The sequence below is a fragment of the Pomacea canaliculata genome, linkage group LG5 (genome assembly GCF_003073045.1).
Source record: "Pomacea canaliculata isolate SZHN2017 linkage group LG5, ASM307304v1, whole genome shotgun sequence".
Taxonomy (NCBI): domain Eukaryota; kingdom Metazoa; phylum Mollusca; class Gastropoda; order Architaenioglossa; family Ampullariidae; genus Pomacea; species Pomacea canaliculata.
Genome location: NC_037594.1, coordinates 27,773,928 through 27,793,188, shown reverse-complemented (window position 1 = coordinate 27,793,188; position 19,261 = coordinate 27,773,928). Strand labels below are relative to the sequence as shown.

The following is a 19,261-nucleotide window of genomic DNA, read 5'->3' as shown; positions in this document are numbered from 1 at the left end:
ATCTTCGCGCAATGTTCCGATGGTGGCGCTACGATAAGCACAATTATCCATTTTCTGGAGCCTGACTCTGTAGTTGAGATTTTCATATTATTATTTCTTTTAATCCCTATAGTTAGGACCTACATTTATAAATATAATTTTTAAAAAGAAGTGGACTTTTATTCTCTCTGGAAAAAATCTTGTTGAATATGTCATATGAATGCTGCCTACGAAATTTGATTTCTGGACGAAGTGCGCCTCTCTGAGTGCTCCAATGATCACACGGCTCATTTTCTCAAAACATTTATTACAATAAGCGCTTCTTAGCGTGAATGTAACTTCATGGAGTGTGTAAGTGAATGTACGCCATTTCCTGGCCATGCTGACTCTGGTGTATTGAGAGGCGGTCAGCCATGATGTCAAGCCGGGGCTGGATGGTCTTCAGCTGCTTTCAGAACATGGAGCCAGTCAAGTGTTCTGCTACACAGATATAGACTTCCAGCAAATGTGCAATCGTCCGACACAGGAAAGGTCTGGTGAACATTGCTGTCGATGGGTTAATGCTAGTTTGCGAGAGAGAACTGGATATTTCAGCCAGAAATGGTGGACCACGTTGTCGTGAACATTGTACAAATTTAGTGATCGCAATGTCGACGGATTATGTAGAAATCTTCAAATAAATGTGGTAACTTTCTATACATTGGAAGATTGTTCAAACACTGATCGCAAGGTATTGTCGCATTCTATATAAATAAAATGTCAGTTTTTTTGCGAACAGAGTTAAAATACCTTTACTATTTATAGGACTTTCCAAATATATGTATTCACTTTTAAAAACAACCCATCAGCAAGTGTATTTCAACTTTCAATGGATTATTTCAGGTAAGAATACTACCAGAGGCGTGAAAAGAAACTTTTACAACAGAATGTCTGGCTTGTATTTTTTTTTTTTTCACTATTTAAAAACAAACAGAAAGCCATACTACAGATCACCGACAAAAGATATTTTCTTTCGTGATTTTTTTCCCCCTTTTGGTTGCTTTCTGGCCTTTATCCCAGTCCTTAAGTTTCATCCACGTATTTACTTTTTTAAATAAAAAATATGATTTCTAGTGAGCTATGCTGGTAAACAAAATATAAAACATCGCATAAAAGAATTGTGTACATTTCGTGACATGTCCGGAGGACTTTGAAGGAGTTTGCATGCAAGTGTGTTTTTGGTGCCTTAGAAACCAGTGTGTTGAGAACGCAGCATTGAGTTCCTTAAGAGACTTCTCCGCCTGGTCTCCAGGCATTTCCTATAAAGGGAACATTGACCGGCAGTTAGCAAGTGCTATTTATTATTGGACTAAACATTAGTTAAAACCCGTCACTCGCTCTGCCACACAAGGCATCGATAACTCTGTTTGTTAAAGAAGGGAAGGCTATTGACAACCACACAGCAGTTCAGATGTTTTGCCCATGTTTTTCTGGCTAAAATAAAGCAAGAGTGGACATCTAGGTTTACATTATCTCAATTTTAGAAGCTGAGAACAAGAAAAACAAATTTCTCTTCAATGTTAGCATTATGAACAAACTCGAATCATCCTGTGACAAAGATTAACATAAATAAGAATATTTTGATAATTAATAAATAAAATATGAATTTTTTTCCAGTTTAGTCAATTTAAGGTCAAGATCCTTTATTTTTGACCTAGCTACCTAAGGACAAATTTGCATGCAGTCTTGCAATATGTTTATACCCAGTGTGCTGGTGTTGAGCTCAAAGTGTGACAATGGTGTCACCAACTTTTCTCTATGGCTGCAATCGAAGGATATTCACTCTCTTTTTTGTTATCACCTTCTGGCGATAGCGAATCCCACGACAAGTGCACTGAGGAGACGGGTTGGATGGCTGACAACGACATTGTTGCGAGCTGCGGGCGTCGTGAATATTTCATCGGTGTCTTTTGTGCCATGAATAAATAATTAGCTCCTTCACTTACAAGCTCCTTTGAAACCCCTTCTACTATTTGTGCCTCGTTGATCGCGCAGTATTTGGGGGACACTGTAGGTTTTCACATGGCCAGAGGTATACATGACGAGGACAGCTTTTGGGTCAATTTGTTTCCAGTCAAACATTTCTCACATGACAGTTCACTTTGAAGTCAATTTTCATGAACTATTACTGGGGTCAACATTTTTAAAAAATCATTAAAATTCGAGTAACACTTCAAAGTTTTCTTTGAAAAAATTTCTGTAAAATTCTTTAAACTTTTTCAAATCATGAGAGAAACAATCTCGAATTTGACACCTTGAGGACACGATGATCAAAACAAATAACCAGAAGAAATCAGTGGAACAAAAATGTTAAAGTGAGAACTGAAGACTTTATATGAGTGAAACAGCTTTCAAAACAGGGATTTTCGCAAGTCCTGTTGGTTAGAGATTTACCCTCCCCTGGTACTCAATTTGCCTGCCTGAAAGCGAGAAAGATTGTGGGAATTAATGCTAAGAAGGTCAGCAAGTCGCAATATTTAGAGTCATTAACACCACTGCGAGCGCTGTTTAAACAATACCATCTGTTTTATTTGGGACATTCAGGTTTTTGTATCGATAAATCGTTTGGAGGGCAACTTTCTGTCCAGTTTGCATTAGTTTTAAATTGCTGTTTAGTAATATTTGAAAATGTTCATGACATGCATGTGTTATGTGGAAGATCTGATTATTATTAGATAAAGCTCTGTAAGTGTAACTGCAACATTGCTTATTATTTTTGTGTGCACGAATGTGTTGGTTTGTGAGACAGAGAAGGGAAGTGTGTGTGTATGGGAACCCAAGGGGAAACTTAAAAAAAATAATTTTCTGTCTTTAGCTATAGAATGTTGTTCTATGAAGTTCTAAAGTCAAGGATTTGATCAACTGTGTTCCTGCCTCTCTGTTTTTTGGCTGACAGTTCCTCAGGAATGGTGTTGATGTGAGTCTGGATTACTTTTAGCATGACTTTGCCTGGGTGGATGATTAGATTGAGGTTCTGTAAGTCTGACATTGTTTGATATTTCTTTTATTTGGAAAAGGCATGACTAGTGATTGCATCCAATCTTTACTCCATTTTTTGCGTTTCCAAATTCTTTGGTTTTAAGAATGTTTGTTTTCCCTACCCCACCATGCCTGAGTAGCTCAGTCGTGACTTCCCTCCCTTCAGACTTTGTAACGCACTCTCAACCTTTCACCCCAAGTAGTGGGACATACACTATTCTGCATATTATGCACTAGGAAAATCTCAACTGCGTCTCTAGGGATATTAATAGTTGTTCTGATCATCAGTTTTGTTACATTTCATCAACTATTATGTACCCGAATCTTCTCACTTCATTATGCTTTTGCGCATTTAATTCCTTTGTTAATAACGGTTGGCCAGAGCGATTTTACAGTTCTGCATTTCTTCGCGGTTTATCGAGACAAAAGACCGATTAACGCAAATTCTACACACCAACGGAATCGTTATGTAATGTAACTAACAGTTCGTTTTGGCAAATTTGTGTAGACGGCCTCCTTGCAGCGGAAGGCGCATTCGGCCGACACCAGGATGAGGGGCGATGGAAGCGAGGGTGATGACGTCTGCATTGTGCAAGTCACGTGACTTTTTTGTAGCGTTTTATTTCAGTCTTGTTTATGGGGTTTTTATGCGGATAATACCAGGTGGTTTGCTCTCGTCGAAGGGGAAGTTGTTGTATGCCTTGCAAGGAAAAAGCGAATTCATTGAGCGGTGTGTTACCTCCTGAATTATTTATTTTGGGATGAAGGTGCACCAAGACCATTTATTCTTGCCGTTATCGAGCCTTCTGGTGTATTCTTTGGGTTCCCTTTTCTTTGTCATTCGTGTGGTATGAAGATGACATTGCATAAATGCTGAGTTAAAAAAATTTACTGCTTGAGTAGGGGCATCGGGTACAAGTACCTTTAAAAGAGTGAAGTGGAGCTGAGCAGACTGAACAGAGAGGAGAGAGTGGAGATGAACCATTAATGAACTATTTTAATGCACCTGGTGAAAGGAATATTTTTTCAATTAAAATCACCTACCGGCCTTCTAAAGTTACTTTATCAAATTTGAAGCTCCACCCACTTTTGGTGAAATACAATAGTTGAATAGAGTGTTGACCGTTGGATCCCTAAATCAAATTTATTCTTTCACGTACGATAATCCTTTCAGCTGAATGCTTCTATTCTCGGTTACTATGTTAAAAATTACTAAACGCTGAACAGTCACGGAACAGAACATAGCTTTCTTCTAAATAAGGATGTTCATAATTAGAGATTTTGGATGGTCTGTCTTTTCACTCTGTTTTATTTGTTGAAAGTTCCAGTCCATTTCTACAAGTCAAGCATGACAGCTTCGGATTATAATCGAAGAGTAATCACAGCATTAGCGATTCTTGATGAGCTTTTCACTGATGTTGGCTAACATGTTCTTTTTTAATTTTTATGTTAATTTTTGGTCAATGGACAGTAGTAATTCTATCTGGTGTACTGCTAGCACGACTATATTCAGCAGCAAACACTTCAAGTTACAACTCTCCTCGCAGCCAATTTTTTCTGAGTCCTAGCAGAGTGCCACGGAGGGGAGCAAACGATTTTTGTAATTAATTTTGTGCTAGACCATCCTAACACACTTAATGAAAAAAAATATTCTTTTCAGGCTTTTTATTTTGACGAGCAAAGTGAATAGCAAAAATTCTTTTTCTCTAATGCGGTGCCTCTCTCCAACGCAGTTTCCAGAGAGGCATTCTTATTTCAACACTTAATGAACCTAATTTTCCCAGCTTTGTCCTCTTCTTCCATGAACCCAGTGACATAGACGAAATTATTCCCGTCTTGCCAATAAAGTACCCGGCAATATATTAATACCCTTTTGAAAAAAGAGATTATAGCAAATCGGGTGTTCAGTCCTAAAGAAACGAAGAACTTGTTTTGAATAAAACTTGCTCTGTTTTTGTCCAGGGTACAGTTCAAGATACAATGTTCCATGAACATATGCATAAACACCATCAACCAAACATGCCTCCAAAAGCAACACGAAATTGTTCATTAAGGAAAGAGATATGACTCATAATTTGAAGACAAAAAATGTGATCTTTATGACAAATAAGTAAAACAATTTGTTTAAATTTTGAATTATGTATTAAAATAAATAAAATAGGATCACTATGAACATACATAGAGCATTTTTTTCAAATTTTGAATAAAAAAATATACAATTACATTACTATTAATTCTAATGTTGATTTCAGCAATAGTTTTCCATCACCTGCTGTGTGCGAGATTCAAATGGCACAGATCTTTCAAGATGTATGAATTCTAACTGTTATTTTTTCATCACATTGTCTCATCAGAACAGCGACCATTGCTTTGTTACGTTTATTTGTTAATTTTTATCAGCTCGCATGAGTGTACCCTAACTTCAAAATAGAACAAGAAAAATGAATCGACTTTAAACAAATTAGTTTTTCAATTTTAAAAGTACTAAAGAAAAAAAGTCCAACTACATAAAAGACTGTTTAGCCATACCCCTCACCCCTCCTCTTATCCTTCCTCCGAGAAGACGAATTGTACATGTGAGATATAACATCCGAACATCGCCCATATTCTTGTTTTTCCACTTTCTTTTTTTCATTTTTTCATTTTTTTCGTTTTGTCTTTTTTCGTGGGGGGGACATTGATCGGGTTTCAGTTTTTCTTTCCGCCACCGATCCGGCATCGTGCGGTGCGACTGATTGAGTTGTCGTGTTGATCTAACCAGCACAAAGTCTTGCCATCGACCATTCGCCAATTACACGTTGGCGCAGGACTTCTACCGCCACACACTCAGCACGAGTGCCAGACACTAACCTGTATCTGCAGGACATCTAAAAACTTTTCAGTTTCTGTTTGTTTTTATTTGTTTCATGTTTTTTTTTTAAACCTGTGGTGTTTTTGTTATGTTTTATTTTGATGATACATATTGTGGTCGGCAGTTGTACATGTTTGGTGTGAACATGTCAGGTCATTAATTTCATTGGCACATGCTCACACTTGGAGTGGGATAAATAAATTAAAACAAATAACTTCGACATGTTTTTATGTTCGGTTTGCTTGTTTACGGGCGTTTGATTCTGAATAGTTCGAAAGAATGAATGGCATAGCCGATGTTAAGTAGAGGATATTGAATGCTTAGACCCCAGTTTGTTTGTTCTGTTGTTGTTGTTTGTTATTTTTGTTTTTGTTGTTTTGTTTTTGTTTTTGCTTTTGTTTTGTTGTTGTTGTTGTTGTTTTTTGGAGGGGGGTTTAATAGCACTACATACTGGACAATGATATTTATTTTGGAAAGCATTTTCCGCTTTTCTGTTTCGTTACAGAAATAAGACATAAGCCGCGATAAATTGATGCCTTACAAAAGTCATCAGATGTTTAAAATCTTTTCTCAAATTAAGTCTAACAGAACACGAAAAGTAAACAAAGTTTTTACGAAAAAGCTCTTTGTCATTAGGGAAAAAATATTTTGTTTAAAGCAGATAAAGCGACTTTTCATTCTGTTCAAAGCCATTCATCATTTGAAAATCCTAAGGATTTGAAAGTTCTAGGGTCGTTATCTTCTCGTCGGATATTTGTCGACGGTCCACATCTTCAAAAAGTCTGGCAGTATTCACAGTGTGTCAGCACGCATGGTAAAACAGAGATCAAAGCAAAATGACGGCATTGGTCCTTAAGGCACAGTGGCGCTCCTCTGTCCTTATCCTTGCCCCTATTATCTAATGCTAAGCAGTTTAAACCAATGGGAACTTTTGATATTTATTACGGGGAGAGCAGATTCCAAAGACTTTCTGCTTAGTGCCTTGTCTCTGAAACACCAGAATAGTTGTCTTCCCACTCGCCCACCCAGCAGTTATGGTACCTGATTTGTCAGGGGCGATAAAGCGGGCAAAGGGAGAGGACTGTGCGCTTCTTCCATACGGTGCGTCTAAGATACGATGGACCTCTTCTCCTTTAGGGCCAAGATCGCAGTATTCTTTGTAGGAGGCTGTCCAACATCATGAAGCTACTTTAACAGAACAATATTATAGTTCATTAATAAACCATATGGAATCAGATGGAAGGGTTTTATTACACCAAAAAAGTGGAATTTTTTCCTATAGACCATATCAAACTATACAGAGCATATCAAACCGTAAAGAGACCTTGTTTCAAACCCCAATGGAAATTTTCAAAATGCATTTTTAATCTCTACCCCACAACGCATGGTTTGCGCCTGAACACACACACATGCACACACACAAACATACACACAAACACACACACACACACACACACACACACACACACACACACACACACACACACACACACACACACACACACACACACACACACAAAACCACACACATACACACTCACTCACTCACACACACACACAATGGACGAAGTCACGCATTCCCGCAGGCATGCACCAACACTTTGCCGGCGAGATGCGCGGAGGATAAAAGCTGTGAAGACAAAACGTTTTCAACCTGCCGGCGTCCCGTTACTGTGCAATCAATACAATCATTGTTTCTCTTTGCTGCAGTTTGCTCTTTCTGCCGCGTGATTGGCAAGAGGTTGCAGTGGGTGGCTACCTGGCAAGATTGGCAATGCATTTCACTTAAAAACCTCTTTCCGTGCAGCCCTCACAACTTGCACATTTCCACGAAGCCTGCGTTCATTTTTGTCCTGTTTGTGAAATCAGTATAGTAGTAAATAATATATCATCTATAAAAATGTTTGTCACATTATCTCTTCAGTTTGTGGCGATATTTAGATGTTTGAAATGTAACACATTACAACTACTGAAAACAAAGTCAAATGATTAACTGAACGTGTAGCATGAATCAAGTTCCCTGCAGGTTCATCAATAGTGGCTGTAGTCTGGAAAAAAACCCAGACATAAATAATTCGTATATTGTTACAGTCCCGCACAGTCGTGTATAGACGCATATATACATGCACTTATTCACAAGCGCACACACATATACATTCACATAGAAAAGTGTGTAAGGAGAGCAAAAATATTGGTTTTATGCCTTTCTTGTGTCACGACATGAAGTTTTAAAACTTCGAAAAGCAATATATCAATATCCGAAGAACTTTTGAGTAAAATGAATTAATAAACTCTAGAGGAGCATTATAATATTTTAACAATTGAATTTACAGATATTGTGCCCAGTCGCAAGCACATGGCCATTTAAGCAATCAGTCTCATACATGATTTTCAAAAATACCTTAATGAAAGGTATTTATATACCTGTTAATTCTAACAAATATTGCTTGGGTTTTTTTTTCCTAGAGGTGAGTCTGCTCGGGTCTGGAGAAGAAAGACGGCGATGTGACTTAACCACTTGCCCTGGCCATTCAGCAGAAAGTTATTTGCAGTAGAAGTATTGCCTTAGACAGGGTGAACCATTCACACTCAAATCTCTAACATGGTGCGAGGCTACTTCCATCAACTAACAGACTAAGGTGTGTGAAAACATTTCTTAAGATAATTATTCTGGTTGAATCGCGTAGATGCAAGCTGACCAGGCATACAAATGTAACTTAGAAAGATTAACCCGCGCCTGAGTTATGATGTCACAATAGGCAGGCCCCGCAATTATATTTACAGAGAAATTTGTTTGCTATTAGGCAGGCCGCAGGAACACGGGGTGGTGTGGGACTAATCTCCACCACACCCCCATTAATCGCTGTATAAAGCCGCCAAGAATGAGAATACTGATTGCTTGGGCCACCCTCCCACATGGCAGGGAAAAGGCTTTCGCCCCAATCGTAGTCCCACCTCGGGTGGCAGTCACTGGGTCACCTGAGCTGATAAAACTTCGCGCGGGGTGACCCGGAGATTGCCGGGTATGAGCGCATTCCCTGCCGCGGCAGTCAGAGAGGCTGCGGTGAAACGGTCACCATCCTGAAGAAATATTGTTTTGCCGGACCAAGAGCCTCGACTTGGCTCTGCCAGCCACTTTCATCCACCGTCGCCAATTTCCCGGCCGTCCTGGCCAAAGCCAGAGGGGGTAGAAGGCCGGTGGGTGGATGGATACCCGTCTTCGTCGACGCCCACCCGGCAGCAGACCGGAGCCAAGAGTCAGTCGGGAAGTGAGACACGGCAGAAAAGAAAGGTGCGCTCAACAGAGCCGAGGACCGCGTGAGTCGAGAGGGACGCCAGCACGCAAGACATCCCGCCATGCCCCGCTGTGTCCGGAAGTGAGCACCCAAGCACCCTACCAACGGGACAGTGGCCGGACAGCGCACCCGTTCACGCAGCACCGTGCAAGAGGTCACAGGTGTTTATTGACAGCACATTCGCTGATCCCGTGACAAAATGCGAGGCCAGGGGGACCCAGACTGGAATCTCATGGACTTCTGTGACTGCTGTGTGTGGACCACCCTTACTCTTGTGGCAAATACACTCAGGGGGGAGCGCAGGAGTCAACCCGCTCCCTAGATTCTTGGATATTGGCGAGTCGTAGGTGTGCTGTTGGATCCCCAGACAGGTAAAAGCTTTTTGTAATATTCGTATACGCCGAATGATCACAAGAAACAGTTAATGAAAAGTAGTATCGCTTCAAACGTATTTGTTTTCACGGCGGTCTTTCCATTCGAAACTGCGCTGCAATGCTTTCATTGAATCATGTTATACTCCCCTAGGATATCGAACCGACATATCACCATAAACAACAGAAAGCAGAAAAACAATCTCGCCGTCTTTCCATGAAAAAATGAAAGGCATTATATTTCATGATATTTAAGCACGAATCGCATTATTAATTTCGTAGTTTTATTATGACAGGGTTGACTGTTAGTAAGGCGCGAATTTTGTTAATCACACGCAGCAAGCTGCACGCGAAATTTTGAATAGTAACGAGAGAGGCAAACAATTTAAGCACCACTCCTAGTACATTGAAACCATAAAATAAATACGTTGTTCGGAATGCAAAGTTCCATTTCTTGTGATACTGTAATTCACTTTTGGCATCAAATTTTGGAAGGGAAAAAATGTGTTGTCCTAGTTTATATTGCACCACACACACACACACACTTTCTCTCTCGATGATATTTACAAACCAATAAATAACTTGTACCTGTTATTAAGTGGAAATAAATCGGAACAATGAAATTTAAACGTTCTCCAAATATTTCTACAGAAGTCTATTACATCGGACGTGGACCACAGCCAGACCTCGTGGTCATTTTACTCCCTGCTCTGTTCATTAGTTAATATCGGAAGCAAGCATTATCAGCGCAGATATCGTTAGAGGGCGGGCAGTCGGAAGAACAATTTATTTAGAGAGCAGTATAAACACCACCTCAAGGTGCGTGGGTCTGTCGATGTCCAAGTCACGGTTGCCATCGAAGACGTGCGGCGTCTCACGACGTAGCAACAACAACTACGGCGCAACCACGTTGCTTCTCACAACACACGTGTGTTGTCCGACTGGCTGAATACACACCTTTGTTAGGGCTGCAATGCCACTAGTTAGTATTCTTTTGGACAAAGAAAGAACAATGGGGAAGTACTCACGGTCCTCAGCAATAAATTGTGTGTGATTTGTCTTTACTATTAACGTGTACAAAATGGTTGTACAAAGGCGACCTCTATAAACTTCTTGTTCAAAAATTAGACTTTAAGAAGGTTTCATTCAAAGTTAAGAATAAAGACATACCATTGCTGTCATTTAGTACTTAAAAATAATGTTTCATATATATATATATATAAATTAATGATTTTTACTTTACATTCACCTAGCTTGACTATGCCATAAGTATCTTCTCCTGTGCGAATTTTTGACGAATTCAATCAGTCATTTTTCTCGCTAGTTAACTTGATATCATGTTTGTTTCCTTGGTGTTGCGACAAGTTTATCAGGGTCATGGTTGATAAAGACACTTGTCTGACACTCAGAACGCCGAGTGAGGGCTGGTGAGACAGACGACAGTGAACCACGTGCACAGACTTCCTGTCTGCTGACGACCACCCGGAACTAACTACCTACCTGCTGGCAACTCCCGTCACTCTACCTCAGCCGACATGACCGACACACCCGAGGGTACATCTCTCGATGGGGTGGATGAAGGTGAAGCACCGCCTGTGGACGAAGAGGAAAGGAAGCGATTTCTTCGGGTGTTGTGCGGGTGCTTGGATGATTTACCTTCCCTTAGCTCCAAAATCGTGCGAATCTTCACGAGTTCCACCTTCACAGGTAAAGATGATTTTTTTAATGGCTGTAGGTAGCCATGGTTGTCGAGATATAAGGAGGCTGCTGGAAGCTAGTGGAGGGCAAGAAAACAGTCGAGGGCATGAATAAATTATTCTTGTAAACTTGTGTCTCGAGTCCGACAGTGCTAGTCGAAGGGCTTCATTCTCATTCTAGTTTGCAAATGATACGAGCTCGCGTGTCTCTGTGCTAGAAGAATATTTCCTTGAATTCTCTGTTTTCTAAGGCAGACATTTTTTGGAGTTACTCATAATTACGTAAAAATGCATTGCTGCATTATAAATGTAGGGATGGATTGATTTATACTTAGGTATGTATTCACCTGCCAGCCAGGCAACAGCATGTCCAGTGATCATTGTTGTTTTTGCTTGTGTGAGAATTTGTGTGTGTGTGTGTGCGCACGTGTGTGATTTAGTGTGAACATGTGTGTGTGCGTTTGTGTGTGTGTGTGTGTGTGTGTGTGGGTTTCACTACCTTATTATTTTTTATTTTCATGATTTCGTATTAAAGCCTGAAACTCGATTGTCATATCCGAGTCAGAGTACACGGTGTTTACCTTTTCCTTTCGTCGTGGAAACTTTAATGATTCTGTGACCGTTTGAACTTGCGGGTCTGGAAGAAAGGGTGACAGCTAGAGCATTGTAATACGAGTAAAATAACAACCCAGTTGACTGCACGTCCATTAGCAAGGAGTGAATGGAAGAGTTATGATGCACTTAGTGGCCCACCACCCTGTCTGCTCCACGGATTTTTCTTTTTTTTTTTTTTCTTTTTCGTAAGTCGAACATTGTGGTCAGTTTGCCAAACCTTATTTTTTTCACAATTACCTCGGCAATAGAATTTCCACCCCGCTGATAGCGAATCGAAGGTATTTGATTATGCAATGATTATGTTGATATAGCTTAATAGAGACAAACAGTCGAGACATTTCCAGAAATGTTGTTGTTGTTCACTTGAAAGGCTTTGGGAGTAGGGTTTGGGGAGAATTGAAAGAGAAAAACTTAAAACAAATACCTGGAATTAAATTTAATAACCAATGCCAACTCCGAGGGGAGAATTTGACATCAAAAGAAAGTGCGATAGTCGATAAGTGAGGGTCACGCCTTCTTACTTTATAGTCTACAACCATTTGGCATTTTCTTTCGGTCCACCGAGTCTGTTCCAAGCAGTAAATTTTCTTAGACATAACCTCAGCTTGGCAGGATAATGACAGTCAATATCAACTGCTTTATTGCAGCCTTTATTTTAATTATTGTTCGACTCTATCGTTTCTGTCTCGATGGATTCAAACCCTTACGTGCAAACAAAGGTAAGGTCCCATCTGAAATGTCCAAAAAGTATCTTGCTAGAGTCCTTCAGGACTTTGATTGAAGAAGAATAAATACAATAATTGAATTTTGTCACTTGATCGCTTCTCTAGATGGAGTTTTTAATTTGTGAAACTTGGTGATTGGGAACATCTTTAGAAGAAATAAAGAACTTTCTGATTATAGAACTAGGAGCCACAAAACCTGAAAACTACTGTTAAGACACCAAAGCTAGACACCAAAATGCGCCTTTTGGACATTTTCAAATTAAATGACTAGTGGGATGCAAATTTTCTCTCAAGTCTGGAAAAAAACTTAGTACAAGATATTAATTTTTCTCCCGTTCTCGAGATAAATTCCTCAATCGTCCTCATCCTAAGAGGTCGACAAGACCAAAGTACAGGGGCATTACTCCGATGTCATGTGAGGGAATGGTGAAAAATAATCGTATGTCGCTATTACCAAGTGAAGACTTCCAGGCGGAACTAAATTAGGACCATTTGACCTTCGATATAGCAAATTATGATGGCAGACTGATGGTGTTATCATTTGGTCTGAAGACAAACAAACAGTGTGTGCCATCATATTATGTTCTGAAAAGGGAAGACAGAAGGAAGAGAAATAAAGAAGAAGGAAGAAAAACCTCTTTCATAGCTCAGTGTATTACGGATAAAGAATAACATAATACTGCATTCGTTTGGATTTTTCCAGTATTATTTCATTGTAAACTATAAATACTGCATCAGAATAGTAATGGCCCTTCACTCTGTGGGACTTGACTTGCAGTAGTCAATATGTCGTTTATCAGGACCACAATGATCCATTGTGGAAGCGATCCTCAGAGACTTTTTGCCGGGGGATTGAAACTACAACTGAAGTCATGGCCCTTCCAAACTTGTCAACCTGAAAAGAAATATTCTCGAGCTAATCACACCTGCATTATTTAGTGTAAACAGAGCTTTCCGGTTCGTTGGTTGCGATAAATGATTCTCTTTGTGTGAAATACCATAACAGGGTGTTTGCGCAGGCCTGGTCGAGCAGGACATGGCGACTGTAGCTAGTCATCAGCTGGATGTGTGATGCAGGACATGAAGCTTCCCCAGTAACACCATCAAGTAGGCCTTCATTATCGTCTACAGACATTTTCACCAGAGCTTGGGTCTCCTTGTTCCTTTTTTTCTTCGCGAATACTTACGCACCTTCCTACAGCTTCGTGGTCTGTCATCGTCCCATAGACAACGACAGAAGCAATTACCCCTGCGCATGCGCGGTCTTTAGCCTCAAATTGTTTCCAGAAATATGGAATCGTATGCTGCCAGCTTCACGACAGATAAACTGGGAATGTTTGTACCATATGGATAAAAGACTTTGGGAATGTTCTTGACATTTTGATGGACTGGGAGAGTTGGTGACATTTTGACGCAGGACTTTGGAAATGTTCTTGATGGTTTATTCTTTTTTATATGATAGAGTGAGTTCTTAAAATTTCAAAAAAAGGATGTTGGATGTGTATTTTCTGCGATCAACAGGACGATGTTCGGAGTTAATGTTTGGTTGTTATAACTGATTTGCCTTTCACGGCAATACTCGCCTTTGTCTTCCTTTTTCTGCTTGTCTGCCTACCTAACATCTTGTTTGCTTCCTGTCTGCTTGTCTGTCAGTCTATCGACTGCTCTCATTCTTTCTGTTTTATTTGTATCATAGCTTGACATTAGCTTTTATCGCGTGTTAGGTGACGGAATGCGGTTTTCTCGATGTTAAAATACTTTATCTCCCTCACCTGCTCTTTATTTCTTCGCTATCAGATTTTTTTCCCTTTTGACAACTGAGTTTTCTGTCTCGCAAAGAAAAAACACAACATGTGCTATCAGTTATTGTAATTATCTCTTTAATTTTCTTCTCTGGAATTTTCTTCTTCTGCTTCTTGGCATCAGATCAATCGACTTACAGAAAATTATTTGGTTAAGGTCTGAGTGAAACGCCTAACAAGTTCACGATATATTATTTATAAGTGTATTACACACCTGACAATTTTTTTTAGACGAACAACTACTCAGCTACACACCTGAAAGGTTTCGTTACCAATAGAATTCTTTTACCTTCACCGCCATTAATGCGGTCCTATTGTAGGCCAGAAAAACTGTATCAACTAAACTTCAGTCTCATCGAGAAAAAAAAAAACAATAAATAAAAACCAAAGCCCAATGTAACTTTTACTGTCTGTACCTGCGGAAGCTCCGGCTGGTTGCGAACATCAGGACAACAATGCAATTAAATGAGAAACATTACTTTTCGTCGGTAGACTGGGTTTTCCGTAGTGTGTGGAGTAAGAGCTGTGACACACCACACGAGTTCTTTTATTTTAAGAAAAGTCGGTGATGATTTGAGTGGTATCGTCTCGTCTATCCTCAGGTTATATCAGTACCCCCAGCAAATTAAGTGCTCCTTCACCGCCACCGCTTATCAGAGGCTCACTTCATTCCTGAAATGAGTGGACTGGGATCAGGTAGAAGTCGAGAGTTCCGTGTGGAAATTGTTGATGTTTTGCTGTTGCCTGGCAATACGAGGGGCATGCAGAGCTAAATGTCGTCGGAGACACAATTTTACCTCCATAAGGGTGGGTGGACAATTAACTAAACAACTTATTTAGATCGTTAGTCCGGACAGAATTATTACCCGGAGGCAGGCAGCTTCTTGGAGACATACCGATGGTCTTAAGCAACATCCATTGCAGGCCCGTAGACCGCAACAGCTGAGGACGAGGGTTTTATTTGCAAGATATCTTTGGCGTCCGTAGTTTCGACTTATTTCTGCTTATATATGTTTCTACTATATTTTTGTTAATAGCTCTGTATAGACCTCTTATACCTAACTTGGGGCCTTGATCTGTGGGACAACTCATATATTATATTCTCTCTCTGAGAATCACAAAATGGTGAGGAAAGTAACAGCTCGTCGTCCCGTTCAGTATTCCTCCTCAGCCACATCAGCAGCCACACATGCATTATAAAGCTTTGAGGCAGTACATAAGCAGTTCCAGAAGACATTTCAGGCATTGAGCATCTGTATTATTAACGTTTGGCGTAGCTATGTCTTTTCTTCCCTAAAAAAAGAACTAAGTTTTCTTCCACGATTTGGCCTTTCATTTTTCTTATTTTCCTTTTAACCCCTTAACTGTCGAGCTGATATTATTTTTGTTACATTTTGCCATCATTTGTTACAGATACCACACTGGAGAGAAATAATCTCATGGAGAAGGTGTATCCAAAACTGAAGGAATTCTGTAGAGAAAAGCATGGTCTGGAATTTCAGGTGAGATAAGCTCTTTCTAACAATTTATGTTAAGCTTTAATGCTTGCCGTTTCTTCTTACCACTATTACAGAGACACAAATAAAACTTCTACATTTTGTTTTAGTTTCTTTCAGCAAGACCGACAATTCGCTAAAGAACATCATTGGCCAACCAGTTCTTTTACTATTTTAATGATAAATGAGAGGAAGCAGCCGAAAGTGTTTTTTGCTATAAACATTTAGGTTCAAAGAGTCGTTACTTTTTTTTTTTTGTGAGAGTCTTCAGAGTAATAAAATCTGAGGTAGGGAAAACTCTGCAGGAAGCAAAAAAAGTTCAAAAACTGGTAATAGTAATAAAATGATTCCGTCCACAAAGGATCGGAAAGGGACAAAGAGAAAAAATCCGAAACTGATCGAAGCATTGGATTTGAAGACTAGACTAATTGTCTGACTAGAAGAAAGAAAGAAAGAAAGAAAGAAAGAAAGAAAGAAAGAAAGAAAGAAAGAAAGAAAGAAAGAAAAAATAAAGAAAGAAAGAAAGAAAACGCAATGATTAAACGACACTTTAGACTTGCTTATCAGGAAAATATGTGATGTGTGCCGTTTGACTTGTGAGATATTTGACAAATGTCCCCTGATGCTTGACCTTTGTGACCTGTAGGTAGTGGACATGAGGTGGGGCGTACGTGACGAGGCGACAGATGATCACATGACCACCCAACTGTGTATGCAGGAGATAGACAATTGTCAGCGCCTGTCCATGGGACCCAACTTCATCGTGAGTTTGTTTGGAGTGCTTAGTCTTTCACCTTTCTAATTTTAAGCTTAAAGGGATTCTAAAGGCAAACTAAAACTGCTTAGAATGGCGTGAAGAGTAGGATACATTTGAATCTCGTCTATTTATATGTGTGTTCATGTGGAAAACGTTGAAGGTTTTTAGTAGAATGTTGTGTTTAATAAGAGAAATGACACGGGACTCTTTTGTTGCTTCCACGAAGTCTCGTTCTCCGTCACGTGACCCTATGACGTGTGGTTTCCATAGTGACAACCATGCCTCGAGAATGTGCTGCACCCGATTGCCACGAAAAGATGGAAAAGATTCAAAATTGTCTTTTCATCAGTTAAAATGACGTCAAATCTTCGCAATGACCTCACACACTTCCTGTGTGTGTGACGTCATAAGGAGACTGACGTCATAGGGAGACTGACCCGATTGCCACGAAAAGATGGAAAAGATTCAAAATTGTCTTTTCATCAGTTTCCGACAGACAAAGCCTTACAAGCCTTACACACAGAGTGCGTCATACGATAAAATGACGTCAAATCTTCGCAATGACCTCAGACACTTCCTGTCAGAGACTGACGTCACAAGAAGACTCTGACATCACAATAAGATTCCTCTGCTTGACCATTTTGCCTTTAGAATCCTTTTAATTTAACAGCAGACATTTTTTTATATTGAATAAGAAATGCCAACCGTTTGAAATGTTTCATTTAAATTTAGAGGTGTTGTAACAAATTCAACATGAGGTCAAGAGTCCAAGCTCCAAAATACTGCACAAAAATTGGGCAGAGCTTCAAATTTGCTAGGCCCGAGATTCACTTTAATTGATGCAAACAAACAAACAAAAAATCCTCAAGCACTTCAGTAAATGTAGTTCATTAATGGCGCACAACTCCACCTCGACTCCCCTCTGTTCGATCTGCTCACCTCAGCTCCTCTCCCCTTTGTTTAACGGGATCGCACCCGATACCTCTGTTTAACCACATTTATAATGAAACAAATTCGACTTATCGGGAACAGCTGTCCATCTTCTGTCCGCCTTTTTTTTTTTTTTTTGTTTACAAAAACTATACTTTTTTGTTTGTTTGTTCGTTGGTTCCTTTGTTCGTTTGTTTGTACGTTTGTTTGTTTTTTTCGTTCTTTTGTTTAATTTGTTTGTTTGTTCGTTCGTTTGTTTGTTCGCGTGTTTGTTTGTTTGTTTGTTCCCTCGATTATTTATTTACTAATTCATTCAGACAGTAACCCAGTATGCTAATAAGTCAGTAAAACAATACGTACTGTTGTTTGAATGTTTACCTGTGTTCAATTGACTCACTGATGTGTTTTCCTGCCCCGACATGAGTGGCTCGCAGCTTGGACAGCCACAGATGGTTTGAGTAGATTTGCTCCAACGCACGAGCACTAAAACATTTTTGACAGTTCTATAGGACTGTACTACTGCGCTACTTCCGCCCAGCAATGGTTGTCACGGTGATATTGAACATGTTGAGGCTGGGTAAGGGTCTTCTTAGCGTTTTAAGAAGATTGATAATTAACATACACAGTTTTATTGGTTATTTATGGCCGGAAATTACTCTCACGATACCCAATCTCTGATCCGTGAAAACGATTTAGTCTGTAAACACAAAGATTTGCATTCTTAGTATGTAGGCTTTACTGTTTGACACTGAATTATCACGAGTTTAGTTAAATTGGTTGGATCAGGGTACACTGCGCCGGTTGCTCACAACATCAGACAATACTTGTTTTTTCATACAGCAAAAGACCAAGACCTGCCAATGTGAGATTTAGGATTAAAGTTTTTCCCTATTTTCAAATAAATGTAAAATAAACAACCAATTTTTAGCTCACTTTCTAGCCGCGTGCTCAGCTCGACTACAGGTCGGAGGTAACCGATACAACAAAAGGGGTAGTAGTCATGAAGTGAAGGTAAGTCGTTGCCCGGGACAACAGGTGAACAGGAAAAAAAGCGTTTTGTTTCCAAATTTATAAAGTGGTGTTCTTAAGTCCCCCATCTTGCCCTGAGGAAACAACTTACCCTTGTTTTATAGCTATTGTCCAGGAGGCTGAAGATCACAGATTCTATCACGGACACAAAAACGTGATCCACGTACGTAGTAACCCTGTAATTATTACTTTTATGTCTACTTTACAAAAGTGCAAAACTAATTTTCGATGAAAAGTACCTACTTTGTTTAGTGATCAGACATGAAAATGGACAGAGAGTTTGTTAAAAAATGTTGACTTGGAAAGGATTCTTAACTAAAATATTCCAATTTCCCCAATTATCTAGCTGGTTTCACGGTCAGAACTGACAAAATTCTAGTGTCTGGTGAACTCGAATGAGATTTTATTCATCATCTGACTTAACATTGTCCTTCCACTGCCTCTTTATTCCCGGCGGATCATGAGTTGATGTCTATAAGATGGTGGAGCAAGGCGTCGAGTGCCGTCAACAAGCGTGAGCAGTGTTCATCGAAGCTCTGTTCCTCCTCTGTGATATATTTGTTTTGTCCTCTCGGATTTTGTCAGGAATCGATATCCTGAGGAAGATTTCCGTCTTTCAGAATAGCAACTGTTTGAATAAAACAGAGGTTGTTGCGCTCTACTCATCGGCACTTTAGAACCCTTGTCGCCAGGTG

General features: G+C 39.7%; 1 protein-coding gene across 3 annotated transcripts in view; it reads left to right on the top strand.

Moving 5' to 3' along the window:
• The first annotated feature begins 8,326 nt into the window (after window positions 1-8,326).
• Window positions 8,327-19,261, top strand: part of LOC112564913 (NACHT and WD repeat domain-containing protein 2-like) — a 28,567-nt gene continuing 17,632 nt past the window's right edge. For 2 of the 3 annotated variants that reach the window (XM_025240025.1, XM_025240023.1), the window contains exons 1-4: window positions 8,327-9,515; window positions 10,925-11,222; window positions 15,768-15,856; window positions 16,497-16,613. In XM_025240025.1, coding sequence (XP_025095810.1) covers window positions 11,051-11,222; window positions 15,768-15,856; window positions 16,497-16,613 — 378 coding nt within the window. In that variant the 5' untranslated portion in view covers window positions 8,327-9,515; window positions 10,925-11,050. Of the gene's footprint in view, window positions 9,516-10,880; window positions 11,223-15,767; window positions 15,857-16,496; window positions 16,614-19,261 lie in introns of all 3 variants that reach the window. The other variant, XM_025240024.1, reaches the window with a different exon arrangement.